This window comes from Bombyx mori, chromosome 18, assembly GCF_030269925.1.
Source record: "Bombyx mori chromosome 18, ASM3026992v2".
NCBI classification, from domain to species: domain Eukaryota; kingdom Metazoa; phylum Arthropoda; class Insecta; order Lepidoptera; family Bombycidae; genus Bombyx; species Bombyx mori.
Window position 1 is genome coordinate 6,343,341 of NC_085124.1, and position 17,556 is coordinate 6,360,896.

Below are 17,556 nucleotides of genomic sequence, written 5' to 3' on the forward strand. Positions count from 1 at the left end.
AATACATAAATGTGTATAACTTCTAATTTAACAGTGTTTTCGAATATATAGTTATAGGACCACGTGCCTGTTGTCATGACATAAAATTTACTGTACTTATAATAACGGTAACATTAAGGTTATGAGAATTAAATCAAATAACTCGCTTTTGGCCCCAAATTTGAAAACGACCAAATGCAATCATTGTCCAGTAACAATGTACGCACTACATTAATAATTATCTAACTGTGTGTGCCTGTGTCTATGCCCTATTTCCGACATCGCTGAGTCTCAAGCACTACTGTCGGTAGGCAGCGGCTTGGTTCTGCCCCTGGCATTGCTGAAGTCCATGGGCGACGGTGACCACTCACCATCAGGTGGGCCGTATGCTCGTCTGCCTACAAGGGCAATAAAAAAAACCTCACTATTAATTTAAGGAATCAAAGTTATTATTTTATTTTACTACCATAAATACATTCCTCGAAAACTTTCATTTATTAACTCACCTTTAAAATAATAATGAAAAAGAAGCAACTTTGTTCAAAACTAAGTTTATGGATGCTTTCACGAAAAACGATATTTGTTGTTGTATGTAGAATAATGCCCAAAATGTTTTGCTCATGTGAGAATCCGTCGGCTTGAGACTTAATGAATACCGCTAGTGTCGGTCTGAAAAAAAGCTAGTCGTTGCAAATTTACATACCTATATATTTGTTTGTTACATTTAAAATATTTTAAATGCCATAATCATTCGATTAGGTTTCAATCGTACTAACTCTAACTTCGGCTTCGGATAGCCTGCCGACCGAGAGGGCTGGTGGTCGTGGCGCCGACGACCGCCAGTCCGGCGTCCCGAGGGGGAGGGTGACGGAAGAGATGTGCTCCGCACTAAATACTTCACTTTCCCCCCTTTGCCTTTTCATGAGTTCTGTCTCAAGCTAGGTTTGGACGTTGGTTGTTGAGCGACAGGAGGTTTTTTTTAGTCGGTACGACCAAAAGTAAGCTATTGATATCTCAATAAATCTTAATTTCAGGGCTATTTCTATCCTTACACAGTCTACACAGTCTATTTCTGCCGCGAAAAGATCATACATTACAACAATACAAGCTTATATTCAACTGTAACTTCATTTAGCGTTTGATTGCATATATTTCAACCTTCCCAATGCATTAAAATAAAGATGTTGTGAATAACTGAATGTAAGCGTTAGAAGGTTCGCCACCCGAAAGGCAAGAGTCACTCTTATTTGCGTTTCGGTTTGAAGCGTGGGGCGTGGGGGCAGCCGTTGTAACTATACTGAGATCTTAGAACTTATATCTCAAGGTAGGTGGCTGCATTTACGTTGTAGATATCTATGTGCTCCGGTAACCGCTTAACACCAGGTGGGCCGCGAGTTCGTCCACCGACATAAGCAATAAAAACAAAATGTCCTTTAAATTATCGTCCATTTCATATTCTTTTTTTTATTACCCTTGTAGGCAGACGAGCATACAACCCACTTGATGGTGAGTGACTTCGGTGTAATAAAAATGAAACCCGCATAATTATAATTTGCGTAATTACTGGTGGTAGGACCTCTTGTAAGTCCGCGCAGGTGGGTACCACCACCATGCCTATTTATGCCGTAAAGCAGTAATGCGTTTCGGTTTGAAGGGTGGGGCAGCCGTTGTAACTATACTTGAAACTTTAGAACTTATATCTCAAGGTGGGTGGCGCATTTACGTTGTGGATGTCTATGGGGTCCAGTAACCACTTAACACTAGGTGGGCTGCCAACCACCCATCTAAGCAATAAAAAATGAAGATCCGAAACAGATCCTTATTCCGGTTCCCGGCTCGACAGCATCGCCCCGAAACTTAGTATTAAGAAAACCCAAACACGACACATGTTCCTAACACCATGACCCTTTTTTGTCACTTATCTATATACGTATATAAAAATGAATTGCTGTTCGTTAGTCTCGCTAAAACTAGAGAACGGCTGGACCGATTTGGCTAATTTTGGTCTTGCATTATTTGTGGAAGTCCAGAGAAGGTTTAAAAGATATATATGAGAACGCTCGGAATTAAATCAAAATAACAATTTTGTTTTTACTTTGATGAATCCGCCGTCGGACGCATTCCTTGTGTTTGTTTTAAGTTTATTTTATACAAAAGTTTAGGTCTTTTATTTATCGATTGAGGCACTACAAAGTCTACCGGGTCAGCTAGTTCTTGAATAAATGAGTCAATTATAAAAACAAAAAACTCTGAATTTTATTTTTATTCAACAAATGCAATAAAAAAATGATTGCTTAGATATTATCAGGTAATTATTGAAACATCACAGGCTTTGTTCTTTAAAGTGAGAAGACCGAGAACTGAAACAAAACATCATACAAGGTTATCATACAAATCAACTTCGATAATGTACGGCACTGATAAATACCTAAAATAGTCTTCTTAGTTTTGACTCTTTAAAAAAAATCAAAACCGTAACAATTCTCATCAATAAAATGCACATCGTACGCACATCACATACGAGCGTACCAAATGGAAATTTCTCAATGAAAAAATCCGCAATTTCAGTAAATAATTGTTTAGTTAGTTAGTTTAGTATGCCAACAAATTAAATCTTATTTTATTATCTTTACAAGTCGTTGTTGACTAAGAAGGCTATATTATCTTTGAACAAAACTGATTTATATATTATTTAAGCTTATTTATAGTATTGTTGTGGTTTTTGTAAGCCGCACAATAAATCTATGGCACGGTAAACAGCCAGTAAAGTAATTGTATTGTTATAGTCCACATAAATGTAGTTATAAATCTCAGACATTCAAGTTTTGCAGAGCGCTTCCAGTAATTGTTTGAGATTGTCCCATCATCTCCATTTTACTTTAGCACCACCCACCACCAGAGCAGAGTTCATACATATGACTTGGAAATACTACGCTCGTGTAGAGTCCGATTCCAGAGACTATTTCATCATGTATCATTCGATTCACTACGGTTCTGGACTGAACTCTTCTCTAGGATATATAACACTCGGACAAAAAACACGGATATAAATCATCAATTTATAGCAGTCTACTGTTGGACATAAGCCTCTCCAATTGCAAGCCATTGAGCACGATCCTCGGCTTCCTCATCCAGATCCTTGCTGAGTGCTACTATCCGTGTATTCTTTTAACCAAGGTTTCAAACAAGTAAAGAGTGACTAAGTCATAATCGCTCAACATCAACTAGAATGTATCCTTCTTAGACAAAAAAACGATTTCACTTACACTTCCTTTGTTTGCAACGAAACAGTCGAGGAGAAGTTTTGCTCTTTCGCAGCCCTTGTCACTGTCACTGACTGGTTTGTCGTTTTCTGTAAAATAATCAATATGGTTTTAATCATATCTGGGTGTAAACGAACTAACGAATTTTAAACAGTCATAGCAGCCAACCTTGAGAATTTGAAAATTAAACCTATTTTAGATCGGAATAAGGACTATTGTAACTTTCAAACCAAAACGTGTATATTTGCTCTTCAACATCAATTGGTACACGGTTACAAACATAACTAATAACACGTTTTAGAATCGACAAGAACCCAACTTAACCCAAGTATGGAAGGGATTCAAAATATAAATAGAAATTAATTGTGTACTATTTGATCGCACTAAAAAAATCTGCACATGATAAATAATAATAATAATTTAGAGCAAACTCACACATAGCGAATATAGAAAATGTATTATTATTATCCGACATAAAATCACCCGGCTAAATTATCAAATGTCTATGTAATAATCATTATCTGCACTTATTAAGCACAACTGCTGTTGCAGCTTGCAGTCTGCTGCAAACACGATCGCTAAACAACGGTCACCGGTAAAGTATAATGGGCAAACGGAAATTTGTCTCATTGCATCACAATTACAATCACATCATCAAAATTTCACAGATAAACAGTCTGTTTTCGATTTTTAAATATATGGAAGAAACTACAGCTTAGACCACGTTTAACGCACAGACACAGCCCACTGAGTTTATCGCCGGATCTTCTCAGTGGGTCGCGTTTCCGATCCGGTGGTAGACGCTTAGATTCTGCGAAGCACCGCTCTTGTTAGGACCAGAGTTAGCAACACTCCCGGTTTGAGCCCCGTGAGCTCACCTACTATATAGTTCGGTGAATTTAGAATAACCCCTCGAGGTTACTAGAATAAGTAGGAAAAATAAATAATTGTTTAAAAAAACTAACAAAATACGCTTTTATAGAAAATCCAACTAAAAAATAGAAAACAATTTTTAATAAATTTGATTTAAAAATAGTGAAAGAAAAAATTATTTTATTGTAAAAATGCGTGGGGTGGGGTGCTTTTCAGGATATTATCAAAATAACCCTTCTACTCATATCTGTTGATTAAATATTTGTAACTACTGATACCACGCACCCCACGGTTTTTTTACAATAAAATCATTTTTTCCTACACAAATTTTAAGTCAAATTTATTAAAATTTATTTTCTATTTTTTAGTTGGATTTACTATAAAAGCGTATTTTGTTAGTTTTTTTAAACTATATTTATTTTTTATTTTTTAGTTGAATTTCAAATTTTCAATTTTTTTTAAATATTGAATTGTCATCGGTCCTTAATAAGTATACCAAATTTCGAGTTAATCCGACGTTTTAAAGGGGGTAAAAATCATGTTCAAAGATTCCGTTACATACTAACATACATACGTCTGAAGCTAATAAAAGCGTATTAAAAAGAAATAGACCACAAACCTGGAGCGCACGTCTCCGTTAGTTTCTCGAAGGCTTTCAAGTCCTCCTCGCTGGTAAGATATTTCTTGCTCTTCTCAATAGTAGCGGCTACATCGAAAAGACCACTTGCGTTGATCTGTAAAATAAACCGTAGTCAATGTCTTACGAACAATTAAGCTAATTATATGAAAAACTACAATTATTTAATATTTGTTTCCAAATTTATACATCGACGCTTGGAACGCAAACATGACTAAGGGACAATGCGTGAACTATACAGTAGACTAATCTAAAGTTGAAATACCTGAAAACAAATTTTATTTTAACGAATCTAGCTGCAGTAGAATCTAGCTAGTTGCTGTAGGATTGAAATGATTTTAATAGACCTAGAAATATATTTTTTTTGCGCATAGAATAAGGTTATTGCCTATCATTTATGTACAAAGCTGTAATTGTCGCTTAGTCACGTTTGCCTTTCAAGCGTCGACATGCTTAAATAGGAAGATCGAGCGAACGAATATTTAAAGAGGAAGATAAAATTTATGTGTAACAAGATGTACTTGATGATGCTATCTTGAAGGTTTCTCCTACATCTGTTTGTATTGTTTGTAACAAAGACAGGAAATACTTAATCACCAAATTTAATATATTCTAGGAATTACTACATTTTTAATGATCGGATATTGAACAGCATAAAATTTATTGCTAAACTTTTTTAACTTGATTAATTCTAAAATCTGAAGAATACACTATTACGAAACTATTATAATATGCTTACGATTCCAGCTTTCTTCATGAAACATCCTACAAAGCAAGAGTTCAAACCGCTCGGGTCACCAAGTTTCTTAGCCGCGTCAATGTCGCCCTGATTCACGCTGAACTCTTTGGAGCATTCCGCTATTAGAGGCAATGATGATTTCGTTATCTCGGCCTTTTGTTCTTCTGTTAGCGCCTGTAGGAAACAAAAACAGTAATTATAATTATTTTTTAATTCGTCGTGGCCTAAAGGATAAGACGTCCAGTGCATTCGTGTTGAGCGATGCACCGGAGTTCGAATCCCAGGCGGATACAAATTTTTCTAATGAAATACATACTTGATGTTCACGATTGACTTCCACAGTGAGGGAATAACATCGTGTAACAAAAATCAAACCCGCAAAATTATAATTTGCGTAATTACTGGTGGTAGAACCTCTTGTGTGTCCGCATGGATAGGTACCACCACCCTGCCTATTTCTGCAGCGAAGCAGTAATACGTTTCGGTTTGAAGAATGAGGCAGTCGTTGTAACTGTACTGAGACGTTAGAACTCATATCTCAAGGTGGGTGGCGGCATTTACGTTGTGGATGTCTATGGGCTCCGGTAACCACTTAACACCAGTTGTGAGATCGTCCACCCATCTACAATAGACAAAAAAATTATAAACTTCCAATGAAAAGCATTTTTTAATTTACCACGACATTCTGGCTTGAAAAGCCCTTACTTTGTGATGAATTTTAAATTAACACTAAAGCTACAATGGAATTTGATAATAGTTTAAGTAAATAATAGAAATTGATTTAAAAACCGTATTGCTATTAGTTTGGAGATCTAATAAGATTTAAAATAGTTTTTTAGATATTACTGATTTGTTACACAGCTGGTGATAAGTAGTGGTGATACTGATATTATAGTTTATATTGCATTTCAAGAACTTAATAATAAAAAGACTAAAGTTGCTAATACACGTTTTAAAATATTTTTTCAGAAAAGTAAATTTATAATTCTTTCGCCAAGCTTTCATTCAATGATGTTCGTGTTTCTTTTTACACCATAACGTATATCCATTACTACAAGGTGCTTTCAAAAAATATTAGATTTTAATTAACAATTTCATACACATACGTTTTGGTTTTATTTCTGTAGAAACTAATGACTGATTTACAAAATGAATTAATAAAATTAACTAAAGTAAACAAAAAAACGGAAAGTGTTATGTACTTTTACGAGTATATACGAACTTTTAGTGCCATATTATTGCTTTTTATTGTTCGTTTTACATATTCATATCCTGTTTTGTTTCGATGCAGATAGATATGCAGTAATGATCTTTTTGATGACCCCAAGCCAATCTGTTGCTACATGTGACGAAGTGCTAGTAACCGCGAAATAAGTGAACACCCGTTAAAAATCTACATAAAATTTAAAATTTATGTAACTGTTGTTAAATAAAAATATGCGCTCATAAAAAACAATGAATTATTCATAGCCATGTACTCACATTTACACCAACAGCCAATGCACAGAATGCCAATACAACAAAAGAATTAGCTGACATTTTGACGTGTTGTACCTTCTTGTTCTAAATCAAGACTCAGTTGAGGGGATTACACACTCCCGTTTATATAATAACCGCAGATACGTGTTTCGGAAGATCATTAAGCATCAATTTACACTGTAGTCAATAAAAAATGGAACAAAAAATCACGTCTCACTTACATACCATGTACTTGATTATTATTTAATTTTTAAGTTTTTGAGGTCGGATAAAATTTGTATGTAAAAAGTAAATGTGAACTTTATCTTATCTGTCTAAGTCATTAAACAGCTTGGATCTGATTTTAAGAATCATTAATTATTATTGAAATAGTTTCATCATCATCATCATGCTTTCCTATTACCCTCTGCTGGGGTGTAGGGCTCGAATCAAATTTCTCCATTTATATCGGTCTTGGACAGTCTGTTCTAGCTCCTCCCACGTCATGCCCAAGACCCCTAGTTCCTGCTCCACCGAGCGACGCCAAGTTGTTCTGGGGCGGCCTCTCTTCCTTTTACCAGACACTTTCCAGGTCAGTACTCTCTTTGATAGGTGTGTATCGGGCTTTCTCAAAGTGTGACCAATCCAATGCCACTTCCGCGTAAGGATCTCCTTCTCCATTGGTGTCTGCTTAGTGATCCTCCACAGCTCTTTGTTAGTGATCTTCTCAGGCCAAAAGATTTTCAAAATCTGACGCAGGCACCTATTCACAAACACTTGAAGTTTTTTGATCAAGTCCTTGCGAACAAACCAAGTTTCGCTCCCGTACAGCAATACAGACTTTACATTTGAGTTGAAGATCCTCACCTTTGTTCGTCTTGTTAAGGTTGAGGAACTCCACACTGGTCTAAGTTGACTAAAAGCGGCTCTGGCTTTATTTATACGAGCCGCAATGTCTGCCTCGGTGCCTCCCCTATCGTCCACAATGCTGCCCAGGTAACAGAAGCTTCCCACCCGCTCGATGTGCCTCCATTTGATCGACATAGGAGCCGAATCGGTGGTATTTATGCGCATTTCTTTTGTTTTTGAGAAATTAATACGCAGCCCTACTTTTTCAGCTTCATCTACTAGATCATCTGCTTTGTTTTGTAGCTGCTGCCGATTGGTTGCTAGGAAGCAAATGTCATCAGCAAAGTCGATGTCCTCAAGGTCTTCATCCACGGTCCAAGGCAGTCCTTGTCGGCATTTACAGGTGACTCTAAATATGCACCAAGAAAACAATCACACAACATTTACAATGTTGTATAGAACGACAGTATAAAGTTGGCAACAGTTGGCTGACGGGAAATATACCAATAATAGAAATATAGGTACCACCTGAATTTGGCTGCCAATCTTAAAACAGCAGATCCTTCACTTTAAATACTCAGTGTCAAAAATGTGCACGGTATATCATTAGGACAAGTCGCCGTCGACAAAACAATTTTACTGGTGGTAGGACCTCTTGTGAGTCCGCGTGGGTGGGTACCACCGCCCCGCCTATTTCTGCCATGAAGCAGTAATGCGTTTCGGTTTGAAGGGTGGGGCAGCCGTTGTAACTATACTTGAGACCTTAGAACTTATATCTTAAGGTGGGTGGCGCATTTACGTTGTGGATGTCTATGGGCTCCAGTAACCACTTAACACCAGGTGGGCTGTGAGCTCATCCACCCATCTAAGCAATAAAATAAAAATAAAAAACAAGGTCTTAATCTGTTGTTCTAGAAATAAAAATGACATTTTTTAGTTCTATTTCTGAAATAAATTGTGTTGTTACAAGGAAAAACCGCGAATAAAACATGACTAATCGAACGTGCAAAGTTCGTGTAAAAAAGTTCTAAGCGATTAGCTTAATAATACTCGGACGTCGTATTGACGTATTTTTCAACCTCCAACATTCGACTAAGTACTACAATTTATATTTTTTTTGGTTTCTAATATGAAATTAAACTTTGCGATTGAAGTTTTTTTTTTTGCTTATTTGGGTGAACGAGCTCACGACTCACCTGATGTTAAGTGGTTATCGGAGCCCATAGACATCTAAATCTAAGTCTCAGGAAAAAGGAACGCAAAAAGATCGAGGCCTTTGAAATGTATTGCTGGAGAAAGCTGCTACGCATTCCTTGGACAGCTATGAGAACCAATGTCTCCATCCTCGAAGAGCTGAGGGTCACCAAGCGCCTGCTGACTATGTGCCAGGAAAGGATCCGGAGTTTCTTTGGGCACATAATGCGATCCTCATTGCACAGCCTGGAGAAACTCATCATTCTAGGACAAATGGAGGGGAAGCGCGCTAGAGGAAGAGCGCCAGCTAGATGGGTGGACCAACTCAAGGAGGTGACTGGAGGCCAGATACAGGGAGCGGTACATATGGCGCAGAACCGGACCGAGTGGAGAAGATTGACATACAGTCAGGATCCTCAGCATTGAGGGAACGACCAGAAAGAAAGAAGACATCTAAAACGTAAATGCCGCCACCCACCTTGAGATATGAGTTCTAAGGTCTCAGTTTCTACAGTACAACGGCTGCCCCACCCTTCAAACGGAAACGCATTACTGCTTCACGGCAAAGATAGGCAGGGTGGTGGTACCTACCCGTGCGGACTCACAAGACGTCCAACCACCAGTAAAGTGACTTTTTATCAGTGTTGTTTTCATTGTGTTTTTAACTGACCTAGTGAATTTGTTAAAAACATTCGATTCACATTCTAGAATATATACAGCATTTTAGAGATTAAACTATGTTTAAAAACAACTACGTCATGTAAATATAAATACATTAAAGAACAAATTCTCAAACAAATTTACTGAAGGTAAACTTCTGTGCACTCTTCTCGGTTGATAAAACATATTAGAAAAATCGACACTGCACATGGCAACATCGCTTCCGAAAACATTAACAACATATTGCCACTGGCCTTTTTGGACCGTTTTTGTTGAACCCATTTCTGTAACCACCATATTTTTCTCTATCATTCAATACAATTCACAGAAAAACGTTAATCGATTTGATTTCGAGACGAGATAAGTCATTAATTATCCTTTTGATACGTACTGGCTTACATTCTTATACATATATATTCTTATACAAGATTTGGCTTTACTACTTACTTTAAATGTACCTACATACATATACTTATATATGTATATATACTTCGCTTTAAGTTTTACGTCCGGATATCAGTAGCTGTATCGCTTAAACTTATTCGTTTTTCTAATGCTTAGATTAATGAACGAGTTCACAGCCCACTTGATGTAAAGAGGTAACCTAAGCCTATGGACATCACAACGCCAAGGCACCACCCTTGCGACATAATAAGATCGAAGTCTTGTATTCTATAACGGCGCCGCGGCGTCGTATTTGATATGTTTACTAACAACGGTGTCCCGTTTTGTTGAAAAGTTAATAAATATCGAGCTATTACACTTTTTGGAACGAAGTTCCTTATGAGACAATGCGGAGGGGTACCCTAACCGGGAAAAAACGTCCGTTACGTAAGATTTTTATTAGTAATGCACACAGTGTACGACTTAACTTAGTAATAACGTACAAATTAGTAATGCACATAATGTACGACTTAACTTTGTAATAACGTACAAAAAATAACGACACGACACCACGCATCTTTTTTTTTTCTTAAGCGGGTGGACGATCTCATAGCCCACCTGATGCTAAGTATTTAGTTACCAGAGCCCAAATACATTTACAACGTAAATGCCGCCACCCACCACCGACGTGAGTTCTCAGGTTCTCAAGGTCTCAGTTTTTACAGTGCTTCTTTATAACAATATATCAAGTATAGCCTATTAATATAAAAGTCGATGTCGATGATTGTTCCCTGTAGACTTTGAAACGGCAAGACCAATTTCGGAGTAATCTTTAGGATTGACTTTACGGGTGATCTTATTAAGTTTGATATTAATCGGATCAAAGTCCAGTCCAAGATAGACCAACAAAGCGGGCCAGGTTTGACTAGTAACTAGTTATTAAAAATCAAGTAACTTTGCTTTATAATAATAGTACATGAGTCCGTATGCAGATGTTATTTATATTCAATATTAAATTCAAATTTTACTAATACGAAAAATTGTAACATCAAATTTGTGGCACATTGATGTTGTTGTGTCTGGGTCCTACTGCGTTACTACATTCACGAAGAACTAGAATTAGTAAAAACATTCCTGCTATATTGTTTTTTTTTTTAATTCCATGCAATTAATATCTGAATCCGTTTATTTCAACACCTTCGTTGTTTCAAACAATGGTGAATCGGCTAATCAATTAAACCATATCATTGATTCAAAATACCGAGCATTGTCACACAGGATATTGACAATGTCTTCGCGTTTTCGTTTAGTATAAAACGGCGGAGTGTCCAAAATCAAACATCAGTTCCCAACAAGACAGCTGAAGTACAAGCAAAATGACTTCGTTTATGGTTTTTTTTGTTCTGTCCGTTTTGACCTTGAAGTACTCTGACGTAAGTATTATATGTAATTATATGTAATTATCTATACATTAATACGTGAAGGAAAAACTTTGTATCCCTTTTTTCGAAAATTGCGCGGACGGAGGAGTATGAAATTTTCCACACTTATACAGAATATAGAGAAGAAGTGCACAATGCTGATTTTTTTTTTTAAATAATGCGTAAAAGATACAATAAATCAATAAAGAAAACATTACACACACTACATACCATGTATTTGACGCACACACGCATGCTATTTATTGCCAACTTTTGTTCTTGACGTCTGTTGTAAAATTGAGAATAGATTAAATATTGTTTGTCTTTATTAATATTTTTTTAGTGTGGCCTAATTTGTGATTATAGAAGTATAAAATACAATCATAATAGTGTACAAACTTACAATTAATTATTATAGTCGAATTTCGACTACTGCGGAACCTCTAGTGTTTAAGTTTTTTAACTTCTCGATCACGTAAAAGTTAACTCAAATTTATATGAAGTTGGACAGCGTTCCTGCGTTTGTCGCTAAGATTATTATTATTATTTCCGTTTCGTATTAAAAGTTACTGTGGTTTGTATAAACTGTTTCGTATCAATCGTTACTGTGATTGATCGATTTTGTTGTAACGGGTGTTCAATGAAATTAAATTACAAACATGAGATGAAGCTGTACAGCACCTTTGTTTCGAATAATTCATAATTCATTACCAAAAAAGCCCATTACTAAAAAATAAAGCGATAAGTTGAGCTGTTTTACTTATAACTCCAATCAAGAAGAATAATTTAATGGGTACGAGAAAAGACCGATACGAACCAAATTAACAACATTTTTTTTAGGTATGTAACATTTACTATTTCCTAATACAGAATGCAGTTGCAATCTGTATTAGCAAACCTATCAAATCATCAAATAAAAGCAACATTCACATTACAGGCACTGACAGACGAACAAAAAAATAAGATACAATCGAAATTCATAGAAATTGGAGCAGAATGTATTGTGGAACATCCTATCTCTATAGACGATATAAATTCTTTCAAAAACAAGAAATTCCCAAGTGGTGTAAACGCGGGCTGTTTTGTTGCTTGCATATTCAATAAGATTGGACTCGTAAGTATAAGTCAACCAAAAATCAGATTAAGCTAATAATCTGATTTTGAAATAAAAAATCCGCATTTTGCGCTTTTTAAAAAAAAAGACACAAACAAATTCCCAAAGTCAATAATATAGTAGACAGCACTGAGAATAGAAACAATATCCATTTACTGAGTATCAAACAATATCCGTGCCAATTATTAATATTTTTTTCATAAAACGCAATTTTTTCCCCCTACATATATGCTGGTATCCTAAGGGGCTATTCCATCTACGACCGGACGGGTAGATGATGTCACGGGTCAACCTGAGGGAATTTTTTAACACTGGCCCAAGCAAGAGCAGTGCCTTGCAGAATCTGCCACCGGATCGGAATCGCGACCCAACTCACAATCATATTTTGATACACCTACCACGATTTCCTTATAATACCGTACCAGGAATCACCAACATTGCCGCTTGACTTCATATTCGTATTCAATAGAACAAAAGGTTCCTAAGTGTACCTAATATTATTATTTGAACTGTTTTTCTTAAAGGCCAATTTTTTTATCATTAGGATTGATGATGCGTATTATATAAATGTACGTTTTCTATTGACTCCAAACGTCGCAAGCAATCCAATTAATCATCTTTTTTAACAGTTCGATGACAAAGGAAATCTGTCACACAACTCTGCCTTAGAAAAAGCCAAGGGAATATTCAATGCGGATGAGGAAGTAAAGAATCTCGAAGAATTCCTTAATAGATGTGCTAAAGGTACGGGTATTAAAACCTTTGGGAATTGTGAGGTTCGAAAATTACATTACAATGGTTGGCAGTCGAGTTCACCACCAGTCTAGTGCTAAAAGGTTATTAGAGAGGATTAATACTTTATTGTCAATTCCAAGGTACAGTTTGACATAGGATCATCAGTCATCTGATCAGTAGCATAGGAATTCCAACGTACCTTCACAAGTAAATTAGGTCCTTTGAAAATTTTTAAATCCTCAAGTCGTAAGTGTAAAAATACAGCGTAGTGGAAGAAGTGGAATATTTTGATTTTTCTTTTCATGTCTTTTTCAGTCAATGGAGAAGCCGTCGGTGACGGTGTAAAAGGTTGTGAACGCGCAAAGCTCGCTTACAATTGTCTCATTGAAAACTCTTTAGAGGTATGTGTTATATGTATTTTTCTTTTTTTTTTTATGATTGAAGAATTACTGGTGGCCCGGAGGCCTTTCCAGTTTCACCAGGACAGGTGGGCGAGCAAAGGCTCAGCCAGGAGGGGTGGGATTTGCTAACAGCTACCCGAGCGCTTCCGAAGGAGACCTAACAGCTCAAGAGCAGCTGCTTCGCGAATGAATCTACTACCGGATCGGAATCGCGACCCGCTGAGAAGATCCGGCGAGAAACTCAGCGAGCTGATTCATGGTTTAGGTTGCACGGCGAACTCTTTGTCGAGTTCGACGAGTACGGTTACCGGGGTCCCTAAGCCTGCTCCTAGTGTTAGAGCTGAAGGCGTCTAATGCAAAGGTTATTGGATCTGATGGATCCGTAAGGACGTGTCTAGGGCGTCGACGGTGACTGGCTCCTGCGTGATCAGGATTCGGGGCGTAGTCAGCGGCGGCAACGATAAGGCGATTATCATGACGCATAGCCTTATCGAAGTACCGTTCCGACGCTGACTTCATGTATTTCTGGATAGATTCGAGGCCCAGGTCGTCGTGTAGGTCAACGTTCCTCACGAACCACGGAGCTCCGACGGCTAACCTGCAAAAACGGGATTGTAGAGATTGGAGGGTGTCTATGTGTGTGCGGGCCGCGTGAGCGAACACCACACTCGCGTAAGTCATGACGGGCCTTATGCAAGCTTTGTAAAGTGTCACCTTGTTCCGAAGGGACATTTTACTCCGCTTACAGATCATGGGGTAGAGTCTACCGAGAATAAACGCGGCACGGTCACGGACTGATTTTATATGCGGGCGGAATGTCATCGATGCATCCAGGGTAACGCCCAGGTACTTGACCTTCCTGGCCCAGGGTATGGGTTGTCTAAAGAGAGTAATCGGGGGTGTGAGATTCCTCCTCCTAATCCGGGAGGAAATCCGTGTGGAGCTTCCCCTCTGAAATAGCACCGCAGTACTTTTCGCTGGGTTGATTTCTATGCGCCATTTTCGAAACCACTGTCCTAGGGCTAGGGCTGCGCTCTGAAGCTTCTTCGCGATTAGGGACTTGTTTCTACTGGAATAGTAAACAGTCGTGTCGTCGGCGAATAAAGCTAAATGGGTCGGCGGCGACTGGGGAATATCGTTAACGAATAAGCTAAATAGGAGGGGTGAGAGGACAGAGCCTTGCGGGACTCCAGCTGTGAGAGGTCGTGGGGAGGAGCGGGTTCCCTCGACTCGATATCGAAAAGAGCGGTTCGACAAGAAGTCCCGTATGATGAGCACGAGACTATCCGGCACGCCCATGTTGAATAGTTTGAAAATCAAACCGTTGTGATGTATTTTTCTCTCGACAAACAATATTAAATATGAATTCATTTTTATTTAATACTAGCTGACTTGGCAAACTTCGTAGTGCCTCAATCGATAAATAAAAGACCTAAACTTTTGTATGAAATAAACTTAAAACAAACAAAAGGAATCCGTCCAACGGGGGACACATCAAAGGAAAAACAAAATTGTTATTTTTATTTAATTCCGAGCATTTTCATATTTATCTACATTTTAAACCTTCTCTGGACTTCCACAAATAATTCAAGACTAAAATGAGCCAAATCGGTCCAGCGGTTCTCGAATTTTAGCGAGACTAACGAACAGCAGTTCATTTTTATATATATATAGATTTTTGTTAATTTTCTACTTAAGTAATGCTGTAAAAGTAAAAGTTTTACAGTTCGCAAAAATTTGCTACATGCAAACTGTATCTCGTTGAATAGTCAAAAACGGTCCGAATCGAAAACTTCCTCTTGAGTTCGGTTAGATGGACTCCAGGTCAAGTGATTTACTTTACTTATAGGATTTTTGGATGTTTATTACAAGTAACCGCAATTGATTTTTATTATTTATTTGTTTCAGTTTGGTTTCAACATCGATTTTTGAAGACGATCGAAAAGGTAATGTTGTGTACTAAGCACATAAATTACGAAACAAGAAAAAGAGTTTTTCACTCAACTAATTAATTAATTAAAGCATTCAAAAAAACATGATATTGTTTTATTATATAAATCATAAAGTTTTTTTTTTGTATTGCCCTTGTAGGTAGACGAGCATCCGGATGATGGTGAGTGGTTACCGTCGCCCATAGACTTCAGCAATGCCAGGCCGTTGCCTTTTAATTTTTTTTTTGTTTTTTTTTTTATTGCTTACATGGGTGGACGAGCTCACAGTCCACCTGATGTTAAGTGGTTACTGGAGCCCATAGACATCTACGACGTAAATGCGCCACCCAACTTGAGATAAGTACTAAGGCCTCAGTATAGTTACAACGGCTGCTCCACCCTACAAACCGAAACGAATTACTGCTTCACGGCAGAAGTAGGTAGGGTGGTGGTACCTACCCGTGCGGACTCACAAGAGGTCCTACCACCAGTATATGTATGTATATCTTCTCTTTCCTATCTGGTGACCGTGCGTCGTTGTCGAAAAAAATATACATATAACATCATATAATTGGTAGTGACCAATCGTATATTATACGCTCCTAGATGAATGTTGGTGGTACCTCTATCGTGTCGTCTTTTTTACGTGTACCGGTCTTGTAAGCCCGTACTGCTAAGTACCATCACCCTGCCTATTTCTGCAGTGAAGCAGTAATGCATTTCAGCTTAAAGCGTGGAGTAGCCGTTGTATTATAAAATTTAGACTTAAGACTCATGTTTCAAAAGCAATGGCAGCATTTACGTTGTTGATGTCTATGGGCCCTGGTAACTACTTAACAACAGATAGGCATATAATATAGGATACAAAAAAACGTTTATCCCATTATCAAGACTTGCTGATTTACGCATATACTTTAAAGTTATATATTTGTTTTGAGTAAAGTTTATGTGATCAACATTTTAAATCAAATTCATAGTCCATTATATGGTGTGTATGTACGTGCCGGTATACTAGTATCGAGATATTCAACTATTTTAATTCTATTTTTGAAGGTAAGTACCAATTGCGAAGTAGACGTTTAAAATGTCTTTCATTACGGCTTCTCTATCGTTCGAATAGAATGTCTGCTTATGGAAGAAACAGGCAGATGCTGATTTACTGGTGGTAGGACCTCTTGTGAGTCCGCACTGGTAGGTACCACCACTCTGCCTATTTCTGACGTGAAGCAGTAATGCGTTTCGGTTTGAAGGGTGGGGCAACCGTTGTAACTATACTTGAGACCTTAGAACTTATATCTCAAGGTGGGTGGCGCATTTACGTTGTGGATGTCTATGAGCTCCAGTAACCACTTAACACCAGGTGGGCTGTGAGCTCGCCCAACCACCTAAGCAATATAAATAAAAAAGGTGATTTTGAAAGCCAGCACGGACATCACCATTCGCCATACTCCTGCCGCGAACTAACCAATGCAGTCTGGTTTCAAGTATGGCTCACTCGACACCCACAATACCATTGAGACTTCGACCGACAGACTACTTAAGTATGTTTACGCATCTTCGATTTCATGTTCCAAGGCAGACAGTCGTATTCACCTTGTGAAATAATATTTAGATGCATCTAAAGGACAAGAATGTTATTAACGTTTCCTTATAAGATAACAAAGTTTGAAATTATAAGTAAGACGCTCAGACGCTCGGAAGTATCTCGTATATAAACTAGTGTCATTAAATCAGAGCTCAAGGTAACCGATTTACTTTTTTTACTTACCTATTGCTTTGATATGAAACAAAACAAAATTTCGGCATGCTTAACGTGAAGCGACTGGCAACAAAGACTCAAGATCAAGGCATTCGTTAAATCACCTTACCGTTAATTGCCTACTACAAGTAAGCAATGCAATGTATGTAGATATAATTG

General features: G+C 37.6%; 2 protein-coding genes across 5 annotated transcripts; one reads left to right on the forward strand and one right to left on the reverse strand.

Moving 5' to 3' along the window:
* Window positions 1–2,224: 2,224 nt before the first annotated feature.
* Window positions 2,225–7,993, reverse strand: Obp6 (odorant-binding protein 6). 4 transcript variants are annotated; one of them, XM_012691988.4, is made up of 5 exons: window positions 6,974–7,194; window positions 5,492–5,665; window positions 4,735–4,849; window positions 3,246–3,331; window positions 2,225–2,339 (listed from the first exon to the last, which is right to left on the reverse strand). In XM_012691988.4, the coding sequence occupies exons 1-5, from the start codon at window positions 7,028–7,030 to the stop codon at window positions 2,319–2,321; spliced, it is 453 nt and encodes a 150-aa protein (XP_012547442.1). In that variant the 5' UTR covers window positions 7,031–7,194; the 3' UTR covers window positions 2,225–2,318. The 4 variants fall into 4 exon arrangements, with proteins under 4 accessions (XP_012547442.1, XP_062529496.1, XP_062529497.1 ...); NM_001146718.1 differs by lacking the exons at window positions 2,225–2,339; window positions 6,974–7,194 and adding exons at window positions 3,049–3,144; window positions 7,817–7,993; XM_062673512.1 differs by having other exon boundaries at window positions 2,225–3,331; window positions 6,974–7,119.
* Window positions 7,994–11,280: 3,287 nt separating this feature from the next.
* Window positions 11,281–15,673, forward strand: LOC134200555 (general odorant-binding protein 99a). The gene is made up of 5 exons (XM_062673646.1): window positions 11,281–11,469; window positions 12,395–12,571; window positions 13,201–13,315; window positions 13,622–13,707; window positions 15,616–15,673. The coding sequence occupies exons 1-5, from the start codon at window positions 11,413–11,415 to the stop codon at window positions 15,637–15,639; spliced, it is 459 nt and encodes a 152-aa protein (XP_062529630.1). The 5' UTR covers window positions 11,281–11,412; the 3' UTR covers window positions 15,640–15,673.
* Window positions 15,674–17,556: the final 1,883 nt, after the last annotated feature.